This window comes from Cyprinus carpio, chromosome A8 (assembly GCF_018340385.1).
Source record: "Cyprinus carpio isolate SPL01 chromosome A8, ASM1834038v1, whole genome shotgun sequence".
Lineage (NCBI taxonomy): Eukaryota > Metazoa > Chordata > Actinopteri > Cypriniformes > Cyprinidae > Cyprinus > Cyprinus carpio.
Window position 1 is genome coordinate 24,437,294 of NC_056579.1, and position 18,579 is coordinate 24,455,872.

At 39.4% G+C, this 18,579-nt stretch overlaps 1 protein-coding gene across 1 annotated transcript in view; it reads left to right on the plus strand.

The window, feature by feature from the left end:
• LOC109094977 (mechanistic target of rapamycin kinase) overlaps positions 1-16,593 on the plus strand; it is a 170,037-nt gene extending 153,444 nt beyond the window's left edge. The window contains 7 exon segments of the mRNA XM_042761448.1: positions 475-609; positions 7,829-7,911; positions 8,618-8,721; positions 9,731-9,811; positions 16,008-16,092; positions 16,235-16,333; positions 16,481-16,593. Of these exon segments, the coding sequence (XP_042617382.1) occupies positions 475-609; positions 7,829-7,911; positions 8,618-8,721; positions 9,731-9,811; positions 16,008-16,092; positions 16,235-16,333; positions 16,481-16,496 (603 nt within the window). The 3' untranslated portion in view covers positions 16,497-16,593.
• The last annotated feature ends 1,986 nt before the right edge of the window (positions 16,594-18,579 follow it).

Consider the following 18,579-nt stretch of genomic DNA (forward strand, 5'->3'; position numbering starts at 1 on the left):
TCCCGTGATTGTGTAGCCACCACAAGGAGACGCTGAGCTGAGAGACCATTTAAAGGCCTTTGCAAGTGTTTTGGGATTAGGTAGCTGATTAGAGTGCTTAGCGCAGGTGTCTTCAATATTGAACCTTTTCACAATATTCTAATTTTCTGAGATACTGAATTTGGGATTTTCCTTAGTTGTCAGTTATAATCATCAAAATTAAAAGAAATAAACATGTGAAATATATCAGTCTGTGTGTATATATATAGAAACACTTTAAGGACCTTCTCACTATTAACTAGTTGCTTATCAGCATGCATATTGGTAGCATATTGGCTGTTTATTAGTCTTTATAAAGTACATATTAATGCCTTATTCTGCATGACCATATTTTAAATCCCTTAATCCTGCCCCATACCTAAACCTTAACAACTACCTTACTAACTATTAATAAGCTGCAAATTATAAGTTTATTGAAGTCATGTTTCCACTCAGGTGACTGGACTGGATGGTAACTACCGGATTACATGTCACACGGTGATGGAGGTACTTCGTGAACACAGGGACAGTGTCATGGCTGTGCTGGAGGCCTTTGTCTATGATCCATTACTCAGCTGGGCTTATGGACGAGTGAAGACACAATTTTCCTTATTCAAAGACTTAAAAATACCAGAGCCGCGCCAGTCCTCTGTTGAGTCTTAAGCTGGGTATGCGGTGCAGAAGTTCAGACACTTGGGGAGATTGTGAGCCTTTCCCATGTTGCTGAGTCAGATAACCTGATAATCATGACAAAACAGTTGATACATAGCATGACTAAAGCATGGTTAATCCGTTCAACAAAAAACAACTAGGTGGTTGTGTGTCAGTGTATGCAGATAAAGACCTTGCATTGACTAAAGATTTCTACTCTAGTTCAGCATAGTATGTTGTTCATGTACTAAGCCATTAGTCGATTAAACGCCGCGTTTAAAATTAATTTAATTACTTGATAAAGGCACTTTGCAAGAAGTCACCATGACTATCAATATCAGAAACAACTAGCAGAAGGTCGTATTTTAATTATTTATTAATACACTAGAGGTTCTAGATGAAGTGTCAAATATGAAGCTGACATGCGGCCCTAGCCATCTCACCTCAGTATAGAGGGCGCACATTTAGAGAAAAATGCACCTTTCACTTTTATCTGTATTTGCAAAAATATGAGTATTTTAATTTTGTTTTGCTGTTATCAGGAAAAACAAGTGATGACGCCAATGCCTCCATGTTATGCAGTAAGCACATTAATAAGCTTCCACACTCTTGGAATAAAGTTGCTACTGCTTACATACAGTATTTACATTTCCGTGTGATAAGCCATATTTGAGGTTTGATGATAGCCTATGTTTAAAACCTATTTCCTGCCTAATGTACTGTAATTATCACAACGACCAATGAGCCGTTATTAATCTGTTTACCACGGACTGTGTGACTTTACCACTTTCTGTGGAGTTTTTTTTTTTCTTTTTTTTTTTCGGCAAACCAACTAATACAGTTTTGGTTGACTAGCCTCTCTCTCACGACTTACGGTTAGGTCGCTAATGGCATCGGCACAATTTACTGATTTCTCCTAACGAAAAAAATTATTTTGCAAGGCCCTACACACACAAATCACTCTTGTACGTCGGCATGAAACAGCTTTAGAGAAAACAGAAGACTGCACATACACTTAGGAACGTTCACCTGAGTGTCACTTGCTAACTCCATCGAAAAGTTTTTAGGACAGCGTTTTCTAGGTTCACTTTATAGGTTCACTCAATGCTGTGGCAGTAACTGACCACTATGGGAAATTCCTTTCAGATTTTGACGAATGGCTAGCGGTTGAAATTTAATGGCTTCTTTGCTAAAACATAAGAAAAGAGTTTCGTGGTTTGATCAAACTTGGAGAAGTCCTCCAATAAGAAGTCCTCTATGCGGCAGTAGTGAGTGCAGAAGTTACCCCTTACCTGCCCCAGTAAAGAGGTTGTCTAGCAGTTAGAATCTTACATGGCCGAAGCATCAGATATTTTGGGGGGGGAAAGGGGAAATGAACTTCTGCACGATCCAGGTAAGACCTTCTTGAAAGGTCTTCTGTTCGCAGGCTTAGGAATCTAATTTGCAGCAGCTTCCACTGAGCCTGTTTCAGTGGTGGAGTCAGTAGTCCAAGAAGAAAGTTCATTCCGATTGGCATTATCACTGCACACATAAGAGTTATGCATCTGTATGCGTATTAGGACAAAATAACAAGCAATAGTAAAACCAGTGCTTTTTAGTTTTTAAGGTAGGTCCAACATTAGTATTCAGGTAAAAAATGACTACAGAAATTTATATTAAATAATCACATGAAGCCACTATTCATTTTTTAAAATGCATAAAATTAACTATAGATTAATACTTGTTAATCATTGTGAAAGTTATTTAGTTTGAAGCATCGATTGAGTTTTCTTTTTCTTTTGTTTAAATAATATTAGGCTACTGTCATTCAAAAATCTAATACACAGATCCAATATATTGGTAGAAAAATGTCTGTTACCAACCATTACACTAAAAAAAAAAAAAAAAAAAAAAACTTTGATCTTGAGTTTAATGTGGGTTTATTATCAATAGTAAAGTCATTTGGACCACTTAAGATGCATGACCCGACACTCTAATGTTTGAAAAAGACTCTTCAAGATTTTCTTTATAAACAGCTGAAGGACATCTGCAGCACAACACAAGCTGCTGAAACTCTTCCTTGCAGTAGACAAGACTAAAACTGTCCTCAATAGCAGGGAGTGGTTTTCACCATCCTCTGCAGTGCCTTGCGGTCAGCAATCTGAGCAGTTCCCATACCAGACTGTGATACAACTGGTAAGGATGCTCTCAATCGCACACCGGTTAAAGTTCACCAGGATGGCTGAAGACAGCTGGTTCTTCTTCAGTGTCCTGTGGAAGAAGAGGCGTCTGCTGAGCCTTCTTGACCAGGCTGGAGGTGTTTGTGGTCCAGGACAGGTCCTCCGAGATGGTGGTTCCCAGAAACTTGAAGCTGGAGACACGTTCAACAACCACCCGTTACCATGTGGATGGGGGTTGTGCGTGCTTGCTTCCTTCTTCCTGAAATCCACAATGAGCAACTTTGTCTTGCTGGTGTTAAGGAGCAGGTTGTTGTCAGCACACCATGAGGCGAGGGGCTGTACCTACTCCCTGTAGGCAGTCTCATCATTGTCTCTGATGAGGACAATCACCGTGGTGTCATCTGCAAACTTAATGATGGAGTTTTGTAGTCAGCCTGGAGGGAATGACAGTGTTAAATGCTGAGCTGAAGTCAACAAACAACATCCGTACATACATGTTGGTTATTGTCCAAGTGTGTGAGTAGAGAGTGCAGCACTGTGCATACTGCATCCTCTGTGCTCCTATTGCTGTGGTAAGCAAATTGGTGTGGGTCCAGTGTGGGTGGGAGGCAGTCCTTGAGGTGTGCTAGGACCAGTCGCTCAAAGCACTTCATAACGATAGGTATGAATGCTACGGGGCGGTTTACGCAGCACGTGTCACTGAAGCGGAAAAAGACCCTAGCCTGTAATGCCAGGACTTCCAGGTTATAAAACTTTGCAAATGTGGATGGCAAGGCCCAGCCAGCTGCCTCAAAAATATCTGCAATGGACACACCATTGGACCATGCCCAAGACGAGGCAATGGCCTCTAGTCGAGTGCGCCCGTACTCCAATGGGGCATTGAAGGCCCAAGGAAGAGTACGCTAGCGAGATGGAGTCCATCCATCTAGAGAGTCTTTGCTTCGTGGCCAGGAGCCCTTTGGTGCGGTTACCAAAGCAAAAAAAAAAGGAGTTGTTCCGACTGCCTATAGGGGGTGGAACGCTCAATTTAGATTCTCAGAGCTCCGACTGGGCAGAGCAGAGATCGCGTAATGACCTGAGCTCTGAAAGGAGTGGAGAGCACCTTAGGTACGTAGCCTTGGTTTCAGGACGACTTTAGTGTCGTTTAGGCCGAATTCCAGGCAGGCATGGCTAATAGTGAGGGCCTGCAGGTCCCCTATTTGCTTTACGTTACGGTTCGCTTTACTGATGCCAGTGATAGAAGCAGGGCAGTTTTCAGCGATAGCGGCCGAATGCTGGGAGACTGTAGCGGCTCGAAGGGCGGGGCCCTTCAGGGCCCTCAGCACTGTGGACAGATCCTATGATTGGTGTAATATAAAATATAGATTTTAAAATGTCTCAATACATATAGCCTAGTGAATGCAGAAAAAAGTTAACCAAGCATTCATAATTTTGCAATAGGCAGTTATTTATCATTTTATTGAAATATTTTAATGGAAGTAAAAAAAAAAAAAAAAAAAAAAACATTGTACACATTTCTGATTATTTAAATATCATATCTAATTATTCTATATAGAAGTATATTGATGCACCGCTTGCCTGTCAACGGTAAACACAATGGCTACTGGCAATTGTATAGTGAATTTCCGCGACAAGTAGGTTAGCCTTATTTTTGGACCGGACCGCACGCCATACTTGGCAGGCTTTTCACCATAGGCTTGTGCAGCTCCACTGCCTATCCATTGGTTCATTTTTTAATACACTGCACGAAACCACTGGCCCATGCAGTTTCACTGCGTGAATGAAAAAGGCTTCAGTTCACGAGAAAAAAAGGCTTTTTTACATTTGCTTCTAACAAGACGCAGTATGAGTGTAGTATCGAAAGGGAATCTAAAGTATTTAGTCTAGTTTTAGTCTAAGAAAACCTGTTAGTCTAAGAAAACCTGAAGCATGTTAGTCTAGTTTTAGTGTTTTCAATGAAAACTTGAGATTTTAGCAATAAGATTATTATTAATTAACCTTACAGCAGTATTCATTTTGAAAGCCATTTTTAGCTTAGTGCTATTTAGTCTTAGTCTTACTCAAATTTTAGTTTTCATATTTAGACAAACTTATCCTGGTTTTGTTTATTCAGTGAAATGTATGAGCATTTTAGTCAGGTTTTGGTCAATCAAATCTTAGTCACATTTTTCGTCATTCTGTGTAATGGTTAAACTGATGGATTAAATTGAGAGGCTGGTCACCGTATGGGGACCCCACACTCATAAGAGGAAATTTGTTTCCCTGAAAATGCTTTTCAGAAAATGCTTCGCTAGACTTAATGCTCTCATAGCAGAGCAGTCAGCCCCGATGTGCACTGCCTCAGCATGGGCGTGGCCCAGTCGCGACCAATTTAAAGCTGTCAGTGATGATCATTAGTTGACAGCATTCTATTTTAATCTGCCTAAAAAAGATCAAACCGCAGCGTAAGATCCGCTCAGACCCGGTTGCTTAGTTTCCAAGCTTCGCCCGTTTCTCTCTTCCGAGGCTTGCTGAGAGAGGAGAAACGTGAGAGCGGGGCTGTTCAGTGAAAAGCGGTCCAAAGTGAAAAAGAGCGAGAGCGAGAATTACACTAATTCCAAAATTGCAATAGTCAGTTTCTCCACTAAAACAATAGTGATCGAGTAAGTGCATTTATTCAACGATCACAATCGCAAACAATATAGTTGAGATCTCATGACAGAACACAGACCGGCTGAATGAGGCTTTCATTTAGATCACTAAGCTCCAGCTTGTTTGTTGTGTATTCAGATCAGCAAAATAAGCAAAGCACACTGGGCAGAAAAATGTATCATTGTAACGGCGAAGCTCTGATTCGGGGATTAGAACTCTTGATATCTGGTAACCGCACTCATGAAAGATAGCGTAATAAAGGCTACAAAGTAGGGCTGGGTGATATATCTAACGATATAATCATGCGCATCTAGTCAGTAAATCTGGTTCCCTGATTACCGTTAAATCTCCATCACCTGCTTTCAAATGGAGCGGCATTTAATAGACAGAGCCGTAGATCACTGACAAGCTACGCAATATTGCGTTCATTATCGCAGATGTATCGCCTTCGATAATGAACGCGATATTGCGTAGCTTGTCAGTGATCTACGGCTCTGTCTATTAAATGCCGCTCCATTTGAAAGCAGGTGATGGCGATTTAAAGGTAATCAGGGAACCAGATTTACTGACTAGATGCACATGATTATACGTTAGATATATCGCCCAGCCCTACTGTAGAGCAGTCTGCAATAACAGTTTGTCTCCTTTTTTGATGAAAATAAAAAGGTCTTTGGTAAAGTCTTTATCTTTTTGGATACATTTTAGTCTTATCTTATTTTGTTAATGAAATTGCATGTTGATATAGTTTTAGTTAACGTTTATTGATCTTATTGTTGTCTCGTCTTCGTCTCGTCTTATTCATGGAAAAAAAAGTTTGTTAACAAACATTTATCGCCGTAGTCTTCGTTAACGAAATTAAACACTAGATCAAAGGCTCAGTTATAGACTGTTTTACCAGCAAGAGAACTCAACATTTTAAAAAAGGTCTAAACTGTGACAAAAAGTAGTTTTTTGATATGTCTAAATATATGTCCAAATGCACTTCCTAGTAATAGTAATTATGTCTGAAAACATTTGTTTATGTTGTTTTCAGCAACAATTTATTAAAATGTAATGACAAAAAATTTTATGTAATAGCATAGTGTAACCGTTGTTTTTAACAGGGCCATCTACTGTCTATATACTATGGCAAAATATATTTACCTTGCCATGGCAACACTATTCAAGATATCCAAAATCCGTTTGCAGTTTAGCATCCTAAATGTTTTCGGTGCCATGTTGACAGAAAATTGGTGTGAATCTCATGAATCCCCTTTTCAACATATTAACATTCAAACCAAAATTTCTGACTTCCTGTTGGTCGGAGCTAATGTCTGTAAATTGTAAAGTTGTCCCAGTTTGATGAGAGCAATATATGTACAAGTGACTGTAGGTAAAACTATCCCCGCCACTGTAGTCAAAAGATGGCAGTATGGAGCCCACCCCTCCATCCCCATTTCTGAGCTTTTGCCCACGTCTAAGGACTGATAACTCTGTTGTGTGTGAGTAAAATTTTAAGCATGTTAAGAGCCTCAAAAACACCAAAAAGAAATATTCAGTTTTGTTGCATTGTCATGGCAACACTATTTAAGATATGAAGAATTCTTTCACAGTCTTACATCAACCATATTTTGACATTATCCTGACCAGCAATTTTGGGTAAAGAGAAGAGGGTGATTTCAAAGCATTTTGTAAGTGGCACACTTCTTGCTGCTAGCTGGTTCCCTTACCATGGCCAAACCATTTGGGATATCAAAAATCTGTTCACAATTTAGCATTCTCAATGTGATGACATCATTTTCACCGAGTTTAGTGGTGATTGCATGTTAACTCTAGGAGCATTTCAAATTTCAGTGCAGTCACTTTTTACAAAACCCTGAATAGCCGACTTCATGTTAGGCAGAGCTTATGACATGCAGCACAAAAATTCTTTAGTTGAGATCTATATGTGCAGCTAGATATATATTAACAAGCATGTTATATATAAACCAAGTTTTTTGACTGCGTTCCATGGGGCACTATTTTGAAAGACAATAAATTGTGGCCAAAAAAAAAAAACGGTAACAAATGAAGTATTGTTAAAATGCCTCAAGTTAAACTGCATTGTCCTATTTTATTTTATAAGGGCATTTCTACATCATCTCACATGTTTGTCTTTAATTAGTTTAAAATATTATTGCTTAAATGTTTGTAGTTACGAATGACCCTGAAGTTATAGATGTTTCTAAGAATGTAAAAATATATAATAATAAAAAATAAAAAAAATCCCCCAATTTGGGAGAAAATTTGGAATTCCTCCCGTCTTTGAATTGAACTGAATTCCTCCCATGCAAATTAGATAATAAACAGAAATAGAGCTGCTACCTGATCTTTTGTATGTCCTGCTGCAGCTGCTGGATAATATGCTTGAAATGCTTGATGTGGACAAAATCTGTGTCCTTCTGGAGTTTGGCATAGAGGAGGTCCACATGTGGCATGATATGATGGAAGATTTGTGGAAAAAAAATGCAATTAAAATCCAGATGGAAAAGGCTTCTGCCTTCTCAAATGGTAACAGGGTCAAGGTAACCTAATCCTTGCATGCTTTCAGAACAATGGATGAGGACCTTTTCTGTGCTCAGAAGACATGTCTGTGCAAGGTCCATCTAATGTCGCTTGATGTTGTTCTATGGGCCACTTCTGTATCAAGAACACCTTTATGCTGTGGTCATCTGGAAAATAAAAAAGATGACGTGAATGAGAATAAAGGATGTTTACATGAGAAATCCAAAATATTTTGGCCTCATTATAAGACCAAAATCCATATTAGCAATCACAAGTTTTTATAAACAAGTGTAAATTGTCATGTGTATCTTGATGTTAATTATAGCTATTATGTACCTGTTACCCAACATATTTCAAAATGTATTTTGAATTCACATAAGGTCATAAAGAAAATGTATTTTCTAGAAAGACTTTGATCCTGATACTTGTAACGCATAACCAACACTGTTGGTGCCCTAGTGACCTGTATGCAGTAAAACAATACAAAAGGCAAAAGGAATTTATTATTTTATTCATTTTATTTATTTACATTTATATCCTTTTAGTTTATTAATTTTTCAATTATTTTAAAATATTAGCCTAAAATCCTGGTGTTAGGTTGATTGTCAGAACTTTTGTTTGTGAGAAAAGTAAAGTTTATCAAGTAACTGGGTGTTTCTTTTCCCTCGTACAGCAAACACTAAAGGAAACAAGCGCTCCAGGACAAGAACTGACTCCTACACTGCAGGACAGTCTGTCGGTTAGTCTTTGACTTTATCCCCATTCTAATTAACTCTTTCCCCGCCATTGACAAGTTATCTTGTAATTTAGAAGACAACGCTTCCCCGCCATTGACAAGTTTTTACGGCTTTTCGTGTTTTTACTGTTTTACACTTGGGGGCGCTATTACACATCTTATGAACGGGTACAAAACCTCCCAAACAAAAACACATGTGAACAGGTCGGAAAAACTAGCGATTACTTATGTAAACAGATGCATATGATAAATAATGTGATCATCAGCAATAGATAGCATATAAATGAAAACTGCATAATGTTATGGAGTAAAATGATAATCCTGGAAGTGGTATATGGCTGTGCAAGCTTTGGAGGTGTTGATGGAAGCGATTTACTGGATTTATGCTTTGATAATCGTACTGAATATGATCCAGATGCAGTTTTTCATAAAAATGTGATTTTCTCACCTTTTTGCTCAAAATTATACATTTTTATGAAACCTACCTATATTCAAGTGTTGATAAAAAAAAATAATGCTTTAAGATAGAATAAAATTGTTTTTTTTTGTTGTTGTTGTTGTTGTTGTTTAAAAGTAGAGGCTTTGATCTTTATTTTGATGTATTGCATATTCACATATTCATACAGCAAAATATACTGTAGGCCATCAAATTTTAGTGAATACCGTCAAAATCACTGGCGGTGGCTGGCAACTTTTTCAAAAATGCTGGCGGGGAAAGAGTTAATAGTGCCATAGTAGGGTCTACTCTCTTGTAAAATACCTTGACAAGCAGAGAGATTATAGAAAATTATGAAGTAGTGGAAAATTAAGTAGTTCCCAAGATATTGTTCACACTGCCAGAGCTTTCCCGTAAATAATGCTTTTATTTACACACACTCGGACAGTCCCATGAAGACAAAGTGACATTAAGATGTAACTTCTAATGTACTCATCCAGAATTCCCATCAAAACTATTGCATGTTCTTGGTAATAGATTAAATTTTGTGGTGTTTTTTTGGTATGTTTCATGTAGAAGCCATGGAGGGTATTGACCTGGGAGAAACAACCCACAAAAAGCCTGGAACTACAGTGCCTGAGTCAATTCACTCCTTCAGTAAGTCCTTGAAGACTTAACTTCAATCCTGAAAGTCATTATGCGTTCAAGTCCTCCTGGGTAGTTCTAATTTACAAGTTCAGAAGTCATGATTATTATCTAAAGTGATTTTGATCTGAATTAAATTGACCCAGCTTTACATTTCTTTCCTTTTGGCTACCTGTCAAAAGCTGAACCCGTTTTATCTACGTTATCACTAGTCCTTATGTCCCTGGACCTAATAAACAACTAAATGAGTATTATTACATCAATAGATGTATTAAAAATCCAAAGCTTTGTGGATAGGATCTGGCATAGGGCTTTATCCTGAAGTCTCACAGGTTCCAAAAAATTTTTTACGTCGGTTTACCCAACGATCCAAGTTGGCCACCTGAGATTCTCCGCACATCGAATGAGAACAATGGCTATGAGAGGGCTTCCTCCCAGGCGACGAAACAGAAAACACAGAGGGAAACGCGCTGGGGTTCGCAACAGACTGAGGACCAGAGCGCACAGTCCACCTTTACCCAGTATCCTACTAGCCAACATCCAGTCTCTTGAGAACAAGAAGGACGATCTTAGAGCCAGGATAAGATTCCATCGGGACATAAGGGACTGCAACATAATCTGCTTATCAGAAACATGGCTGACCCCCTCGATACCTGAGAAAGCTGTAACACCATCTGATAGCTTCTCTGTTCTTCGGATGGACAGGACTGCAGAGGCTGGCAAAACCAGAGGTGGCGGGGCTGTTTCATAGTCAACAAAAAATGGTGTGACCCCAGGAACATCACCACTCGCGTTCCTGTTTGCCTCATCTGGAGCATCTAACGATCATGTGCTGCCCGTTCTATTTGCCTCGTGAGTTTACAGCGGTCATCGCCACGGCTGTTTACATTCCACTTCAAGCGGACACGGAGATGGCCCTGTCTAAGCTCCATGATGTGCTTAGTGTCTGCTTAAATAACCTCGTGGACGCTGCCATCATTGTGAGTGGGGACTTTAATAAAGCCAGTCTTAAACATGTAATGCCAAACTTTTACCAGCACATTTCCTGTCCAACCACAGGGAGGAATACATTGGACCACTGCTATTCTCAATTCAGGTTTTGGTAAATCTGACCATACCGCCATCTTCCTCATACCGGAATACAAACAAAAGCTCGTGCAGGTAGCTCCAGAGAGGCGGGTGGTGAAACACTGGTCCGCCCAATCAGAAGCAGCACTACAGGATGCACTCGATGACGTAGACTGGCACGTTTAGGTCTAGTTCCACTGACGTCAGTGAGTTTGCGGATGTATCTATCAGCTTTGTCAGCACTCTGGTTGAGGAGTTAACACAAACTATAACAATAAAAATTTTTCTCGAATCAGAAACCATGGGTTGATATATCAATCCGGGCAGCGGTGAATGTGCGCACGGGCCGAGTATAATGCGGGGCTCGTGTCAGGAGACATGAGCGGATACAAAACTGCGTGTTACGCTCTCCGACGCACTGTGAGAACCACTAAACAATGGTACAGAGAACAAGTGGAGTCTCATTTCCAACTGAATGACTCCAGGCGCATGCGGCAGGGACTGAGAAATAACAGTTCTTTTAAAAGTAAACCCTCCATTGCAGTGAGTGCTGACTCTTCACTAGCCAACGTGCTAAACACCTTTTATGCACGTTTCGAAGCAAATCGCTCTGGCGATATCAACAGTCTGCCGGTGTGCACAGAGGAGAAAAACAGCTGCGTCAGTGACTGCGTCAGTGATGCACTATCACTGTATCGGAGGAAAAAGTTCGTCGAGCTCTGAAGCGCGTGAACATCAGGAAAGTGGCTGGCCCAGACGGGATTTCCGGTCGTGTATTGAGATCATGCGCCGATCAGTTGGCTGGATTGTTTACGTCTGTCTTTAATTCAATTCAATTCAATTCAAGTTTATTTGTATAGCGCTTTTTACGATACAAATCATTCCAAAGCAACTTTACAGAAAATTAAGTTTCTACAATATTTAGTAGTAGCTTATCAGTGGTGACTGTCAGTTTATGTGTATACGGCATAAATGTTCAGAAAAATCAATAAAAGACGTAAACAAACAGACGATTAACACTATTAACAGCAATTATGCAATCAAACTTAGAGCAAAATGTGGTAGTTCTGTATGTTTTCTCTGGGTTAGCATGATCTGAGGTCCTCTGAGGGTTTGGCATCATCTCTTCTCAGGTGTCCTGGATCCAGACAGGTGCTTGTGTAAATCCTAGTTACCACGGGATGTAAATTTAGTACATCCCGTTTAATGAGTCCCTTGCTCAGTCAGTCGTCCCTACATGCTTTAAAAAATCTATCATCGTTCCTGTACCAAAAAAGCAACAGTCCATCTTGCCTTAATGATTATCGACCAGTGGCACTCACATCACTAATTATGAAGGTTTTTGAAAAGCTTATCAAGAACACCATCTGCTCCTCTATCCCTAACAACATTGACCCACTCCAGTTTGCCTATCGCCCTAATAGGTCTACCTGAGGATGCTGTCTCCCATCTCCTGCATGCCACTCTCACCCATACCGACAACAATAAAGGGAATTATGTGAGGCTGCTGTTCATAGATTATAGCTCAGCCTTTAACACTATAGTCCCCCACAATCTGGTCTCCAAGCTCAGAAACCTCGGACTGAATGCCCCACTCTGTGACTGGGTTCTTGATTTTCTATCATGCAGACCTCAAGTCGGTCAGGTGGGGTCAGACCACCTCCATCATCATCACCCAGAGTACAGTGGCCCCACAAGGATGTGTTTTGAGCCCGCTGCTCTACTCCCTCTACACATATGACTGTGTGTCCTCTCACACCTCCAAATCTGTCATCAAGTTTGCGGATGATACAGTGGTTATGGGCCTCATCTCCGACAACAATGAGGCTGCCTACCTTGATGAGGTAGAAAGACTGACATCATCGTGCCAAACAAACTGTCTCTTTCTGAATGTCAGCAAAACCCAAGGAACTGGTTGTGGAGGAGACAGCAGCGGATCTACACCCCACTCATCTTTAACGGGACCCCAGTGGAGAGAGTGAGCAGCTTCAAATACCTTGGCGTACACATTTCCGAGGACCTGACCTGGACTAATCATATTCAGGCTCAAGTTCAAAAAGCCAGACAACAACTGTACCATCTGAGACTCCTGAGAAAATTCAAGGTTTCCCCTGGAATCCTAAAAAAACTTTCTATATCGGGGCTATAGAAAGTACATTGACATTTCATTGTGGTATGGAAACAGCTCAGCTCAGGATCTTAGTCAAATAGTAGTGCGCTCAGCTGAGCGCATCTCCAGAACATCTCTCCCCTCTCTGCAAGACATCCAAACCAGGAGATTTAAATCTAGGGCTGTTAAGATCCTCAAAGACTCCACCCACCCTGGAAACCCACTGTTTAATCTGCTACAGTCAGGCAGACGCTTCCGCAGTTTGATGGCAAGAATACAAACAAAAGCTCATGCAGGTAGCTCCAGAGAGGCGGGTGGTGAAACACTGGTCCGCCCAATCAGAAGCAGCACTACAGGACGCGCTCGATGACGTAGACTGGCACGTTTAGGTCTAGTTCCACTGACGTCAGTGAGTTTGCGGATGTATCTATCAGCTTTGTCAGCACTCTGGTTGAGATTTAAATCTAGGGCTGTTAAGATCCTCAAAGACTCCACCCACCCTGGAAACCCACTGTTTAATCTGCTACAGTCAGGCAGACGCTTCCGCAGCTTGATGGCAAGAACGGAGAGGCTCAGAAGGAATTTCTTCCCTCACGCTATCAGACTACTAAATATGGACATTAAACACACTGCACTTTATAGTAGTGTAGTCCAATAACTCTTTGCACACTGCACTTTTTGAGATAACCTAGCTATGAAACTCATCCTCACTGTACATTGTTTACATCTCTGCACATCATCTGAGTAGCAGTTTCTGTGTAGCATCTCTGCACATCATCTGTGCAGTAGTCTAATATATTGTTTATATTTCATTATTTGTATTTAATCTTATTTTTTCTCCTTATGATTATTTTTTCGTATATTTCATTATTTGTATTTAATTTTCTCTTATTTTTTTATACAGTCTAAAAAGAGTATGCCAGACCTATATTTCACTGCTTGTTGTATGCCATATAACTTGTACGTGACAAATAAAATCTTGAATCTTGAATCTATTTCACAATATTATTGTTTTTACTGTAAATGCTGTGTTATGGAAGTGTAACTAAAGTGTTACCATAAGTAAAGTGTCAAAAAAAAAGTCAGCTGATAAATGATAAAATCTAGTCAAACAGAATCCATCTGGCTTTAAAAAAACTACAGCATGCACATAATAAACAGAAGCAGAAACAAGCGATCACATATGTCAGCAGATGCTTATGCAAAATAACTCAATCATCAAACATTAAACAGCACATAAATGAAAACTTAATGTTAACCGATTTAAATGTTGACCCAGGAAGTAGTGGGGAGGACTGTGCAAGCAGGGGTGTTCATGGAAGCGATCTACTTCATCTACAGTATATCTCCAACTATGCACTATCATCGTTCTGAATCCAATCTAGACATTGGCTTTGACAAAAATATGAATTTCTCAGCTTTTTGTTCAAATTATATATCATAAAATAATGAATGATAAACCTAAAAAACTTCTAATCATATTTGAGGTAGCCCAGTCGTTACCATTTTTTGGCGTTTTTGATACTATACATTTGAAGCAAAGACGGCAGAAACCTGGAGGATTATGTGGAGGAGTTCATCAACATCTTCCATCCTGCCTCCTGCCACAACCCTGACACTCATGAATGGGTTCAGGAGTGGACTGGACAGCGAGGTTCGGATGGTAATGCCAAAGAGGGATTACTGTTTGTTCCTGGCTGATCAGTTTTGTGGATAGAAAGATCCTCTTTTACAGTGGGCGATGTTGAAGAGGATTCTATTCCCAGCTTCCAGCTCCACTTAACATCAGTCACCGTTTCAGACCTAGAGCCCATGCCCACTGCAGATAATGAACCAGAGCTCACCACAGACCTAGAGATCTAGCTTATGCCCACCACAGACTTCATGCCAGAGCCAATGCCTGCTACAGAGCCAGAGCCAGCAGCCTCATCCATCCCAGGGGAAAAGCCTGAGTTCTTGTTTGACCAGGTGTGTCAACTGGATGAAGAAGTGTGGCTGATTGACTGGGAAACAAAGGTAACTCTTCCCACTCTGGGGCCCCTTTCCCCACCAGTTCCTGCCCATGAACCTCTTCTGCCTCTGGAAGTCAGCACAGTCTGTTCAGCTCCACCTTGGCCCATCAGCCAGTTGGCTCCACCTTGGCCTTTCAGCTCTAACTGGGACCATTGCCTTCCAGGTCCACCAGGCTCCCTCGTCCCACCGGCTCCACCTTGATCAGTCATCGCCAAGGACTTCCAGACCTTTGGCTGCTCCTCATTCTTCCATCCCTGCAGCTGCATTGGGCTCCTCCTTACCTCTGGCTTCACCTCTGTCGACTCAGTCCTCCGGTACCCTGGCTCCACCTTGGTTTCCTGGTCCATCTGTGTCGCCGAATCTCTCAGTCCATCAGACTCTGCCTGGGCCTCCACATCTCCCAGCTTCACCTCTGTTGTTTGGGCTCAAAATTCCACCATGGCTCCTCCCTCCATCAATTCCACCGTGGGTCATCCTCCTTCACCAGAAAACATTTTTTTAAAGACACATTGCTATGTGACGTCAACATGCATTTATCATTATTTCAATCACATTTACATTTACCTGAAACCAAAAAAAAAATTGTTATATTCAATTATATTCAATATTCATCTCCCCACAAAAACATGATTCACCAACAAATATTTGATAAAAACAGTAGAACTGATTAGCAACTCAGGCATAAAAGGAAAGCTTATGTTTTTCTTTGGTTTTAAGCATGAATTGGTAAAGTTAAACAAAGCTTTAATGTTTCAATAATTGAATAAAACACAGGTTTTAATAATTTAACATTGTTTTTTGCATAATTAACTACATCAAATTAATGTTAAATCAACAGACCTAGTAATAATCTTACACTGTATACAGTAAAACATAAGCACTTACTTGCAATCTAAACATTTACTATGCTGCTACTCACGAAAATGCACTTAATCTGTTTAATAATCAGGGTTCAGGCTGTGTGTTTTTTAGTGAGTTTATCTTCGAAATTGTAGCTTTATTTTTTTCTTCCTTCAGTTGGAGATGGCCTTGTGCAACCTGAAGCCTTGAACAAGAAAGCCATCCAAATTATCAACAGGGTGCGGGACAAGCTAACTGGTGAGCAAAACACTGTCATTCACTATCTGACCACAGAGCACTAAACACATAAATTTCTAAGTGACTATCATTCTTTATCAAAAATCAACAGCTAGTAAAACAAATAATAATGGATTTATGTGAATGTGTACTCCTTCTAGGACGAGACTTTCCCACGATGAGACCCTGGATGTACCAACTCAAGTGGAGCTGCTCATCAAACAAGCTACTTCGCATGAAAACTTGTGCCAATGTTACATTGGATGGTATGTTTTCATTTTCCTAGTGAAAAATTGTAAGGAGTCACACAAATATTTATTTGTATGGTTTCTTCTACATAGCTCTGAATGTGTAATTTTATGTTGTGTAGTGTTGTGTGTTTACAGTCTTTTTTTCTCTCTTATTCTTTTTAGGTGCCCTTTTTGGTAGAGCTTCTTATTGTTCCCGCTTTCTTTTTCTGTATTTTACTGTAAAATTCCCCTGTGATGGTGATATAAACACAGAGTTTGAAACTCAAGTTGATTTGGAAAAAATGTGAGCATATGTGAAAATGAATCACTTCAATCTTTAAGCAACCTCAGAAAAATCTGAAGAATGTCATCTTGGATGATGTGTTTATACGTATATACGTCTTTGTTTGTTTTGTTTTATTTGAAATAATTTGTACCAGTTAAGCTAATGTTGCTCTGTTGATTGCCTGTTATTTTATTAAGAACTACCAAGGAATTTCCACATCAAATAAAAAAAATAATAATAATAAATTAAAGATTTAAAAATAAGAGACTGTTTCACATGGAAAGTTAAACTATTAATTGAGACATTTAAATGTTCTATACAATAGAAATGTGGAGGGAGATTTACATGACGACCAAATAATAAATGCTGACAATACAATCTTATATTTGCTCACTGTCTCCTCCGTTAGCAATACAGTATTTCAGTGTTCCAGTTTTGCAGCAAACTCCATGTGTTGTAGCTGTGGTCAATATTTGGAAAAACATGCTTGCTATTATCAAATTATTATTATTATTATTATTTTTTTTTTTTTTTTTATTTTTTTTGAGAAGGAAATAATTCCAGATTGGAAACAATAAAGATATTTTGACTGTCCTTTTGTCACTTTGTTGAATTGCTTTGCAAAACAAAGTCCAAGAACTACCAAGTTCTTAATTTAATGAAATCTGATAATCTAATCAAAAGAAACAGGAAGAGTTGTTGTTAGAATTACCAGGGATGGGGGAAAAAATTGTGTGGGCCCCTAGAGTAGACTTTCCAAAAGTAGACTATACTATAGAAGATCTTAGCAGACCCACTCTCCAAACTGTCTCTTGTTGATGGTATTCCTGATTAAGTGAATTATAAAACAGGACTCAGTAACTTCTTGGATTAAAACAACAGTCATACTTGTTGTTAATCATACTGAGCTGATAGGGTAAATGAGGTGTGTTTGATTAGGAAAATACACTTGTAGCCCAAATTAAGTGTAATTAATTTTGTATATAGTGTAATATAGAAACTCTGCAGCAGATCATAGTCTATATTTTATTAGAGAAATAATATGTTTGTACAATAACCTGGGAGCAAAATCAGGGAACTTTAGGGCTGTATGTCTCTAGACCTCAGGTCACTATGACCCACACTTTTTCACTTTAGCAGGTCTGTGGTACCAAAACACACACACACTTAGTAAGAACATGCTCTGATCACTGTGTATTACAATTAAAAATGATATATGTTTTGACGTTTAAAAAAAGACCAACTTTGGCTGTAGGCCAAACTAAGGCATTGTTTGTCTCTCACATGGGATTGATATTAATGGCATTAAAATGTGCATTAGAGTGATGATATCTCTGATCATTATCTAGTCTTGTGTATACTCCATATAGCTAAAGCTGCAAATTCAACTACTTGTTACAAATATGGTAGAACCATCACTTCTACAACAAGACTGCTTTGTAAATAATCTTCCTGATTTGTCTCAGTTCCTCTGCATTTCCAATAGCTCCGAAAATCTTGATGGTGTAATAGAAACTATTGACTCTCTTCTTTTCTAGCACTATAGATATGATAGCTCCTTTACACTTAAAAGAAGATTAGAAAACAGTCCAACACTAATGAATAATGAGAACACTTGCGAGAGAAGCCCCGGATAATGGAGCACAACTTGAAGAAAACAAAACTAGAGATATTTTGTATTGCATGGAGGGAAAGAACTTCTACATACTTAAAAACTGCTAGATCTACTTTCTTTTTATCTCTTTTAGAAGAAAACAAACACAACCCCAGGTATTTATTCAATACAGTGGCTAAATTAATGACAAATAAAAAAATCACCAGGCGCATTTCCCAACAGCACAGCAGTAATGACTTTATGAATTGCTTCCAAGATTGATACTATTAGTGATAAAATTATAACCATGCAGCTGTCAGCCACAGTATCACATCAGATGCGCTATAGATTCCCTAGGAAACAATTCCACTCATTCTCTGCTATAGGACAGGAAGAATTGTA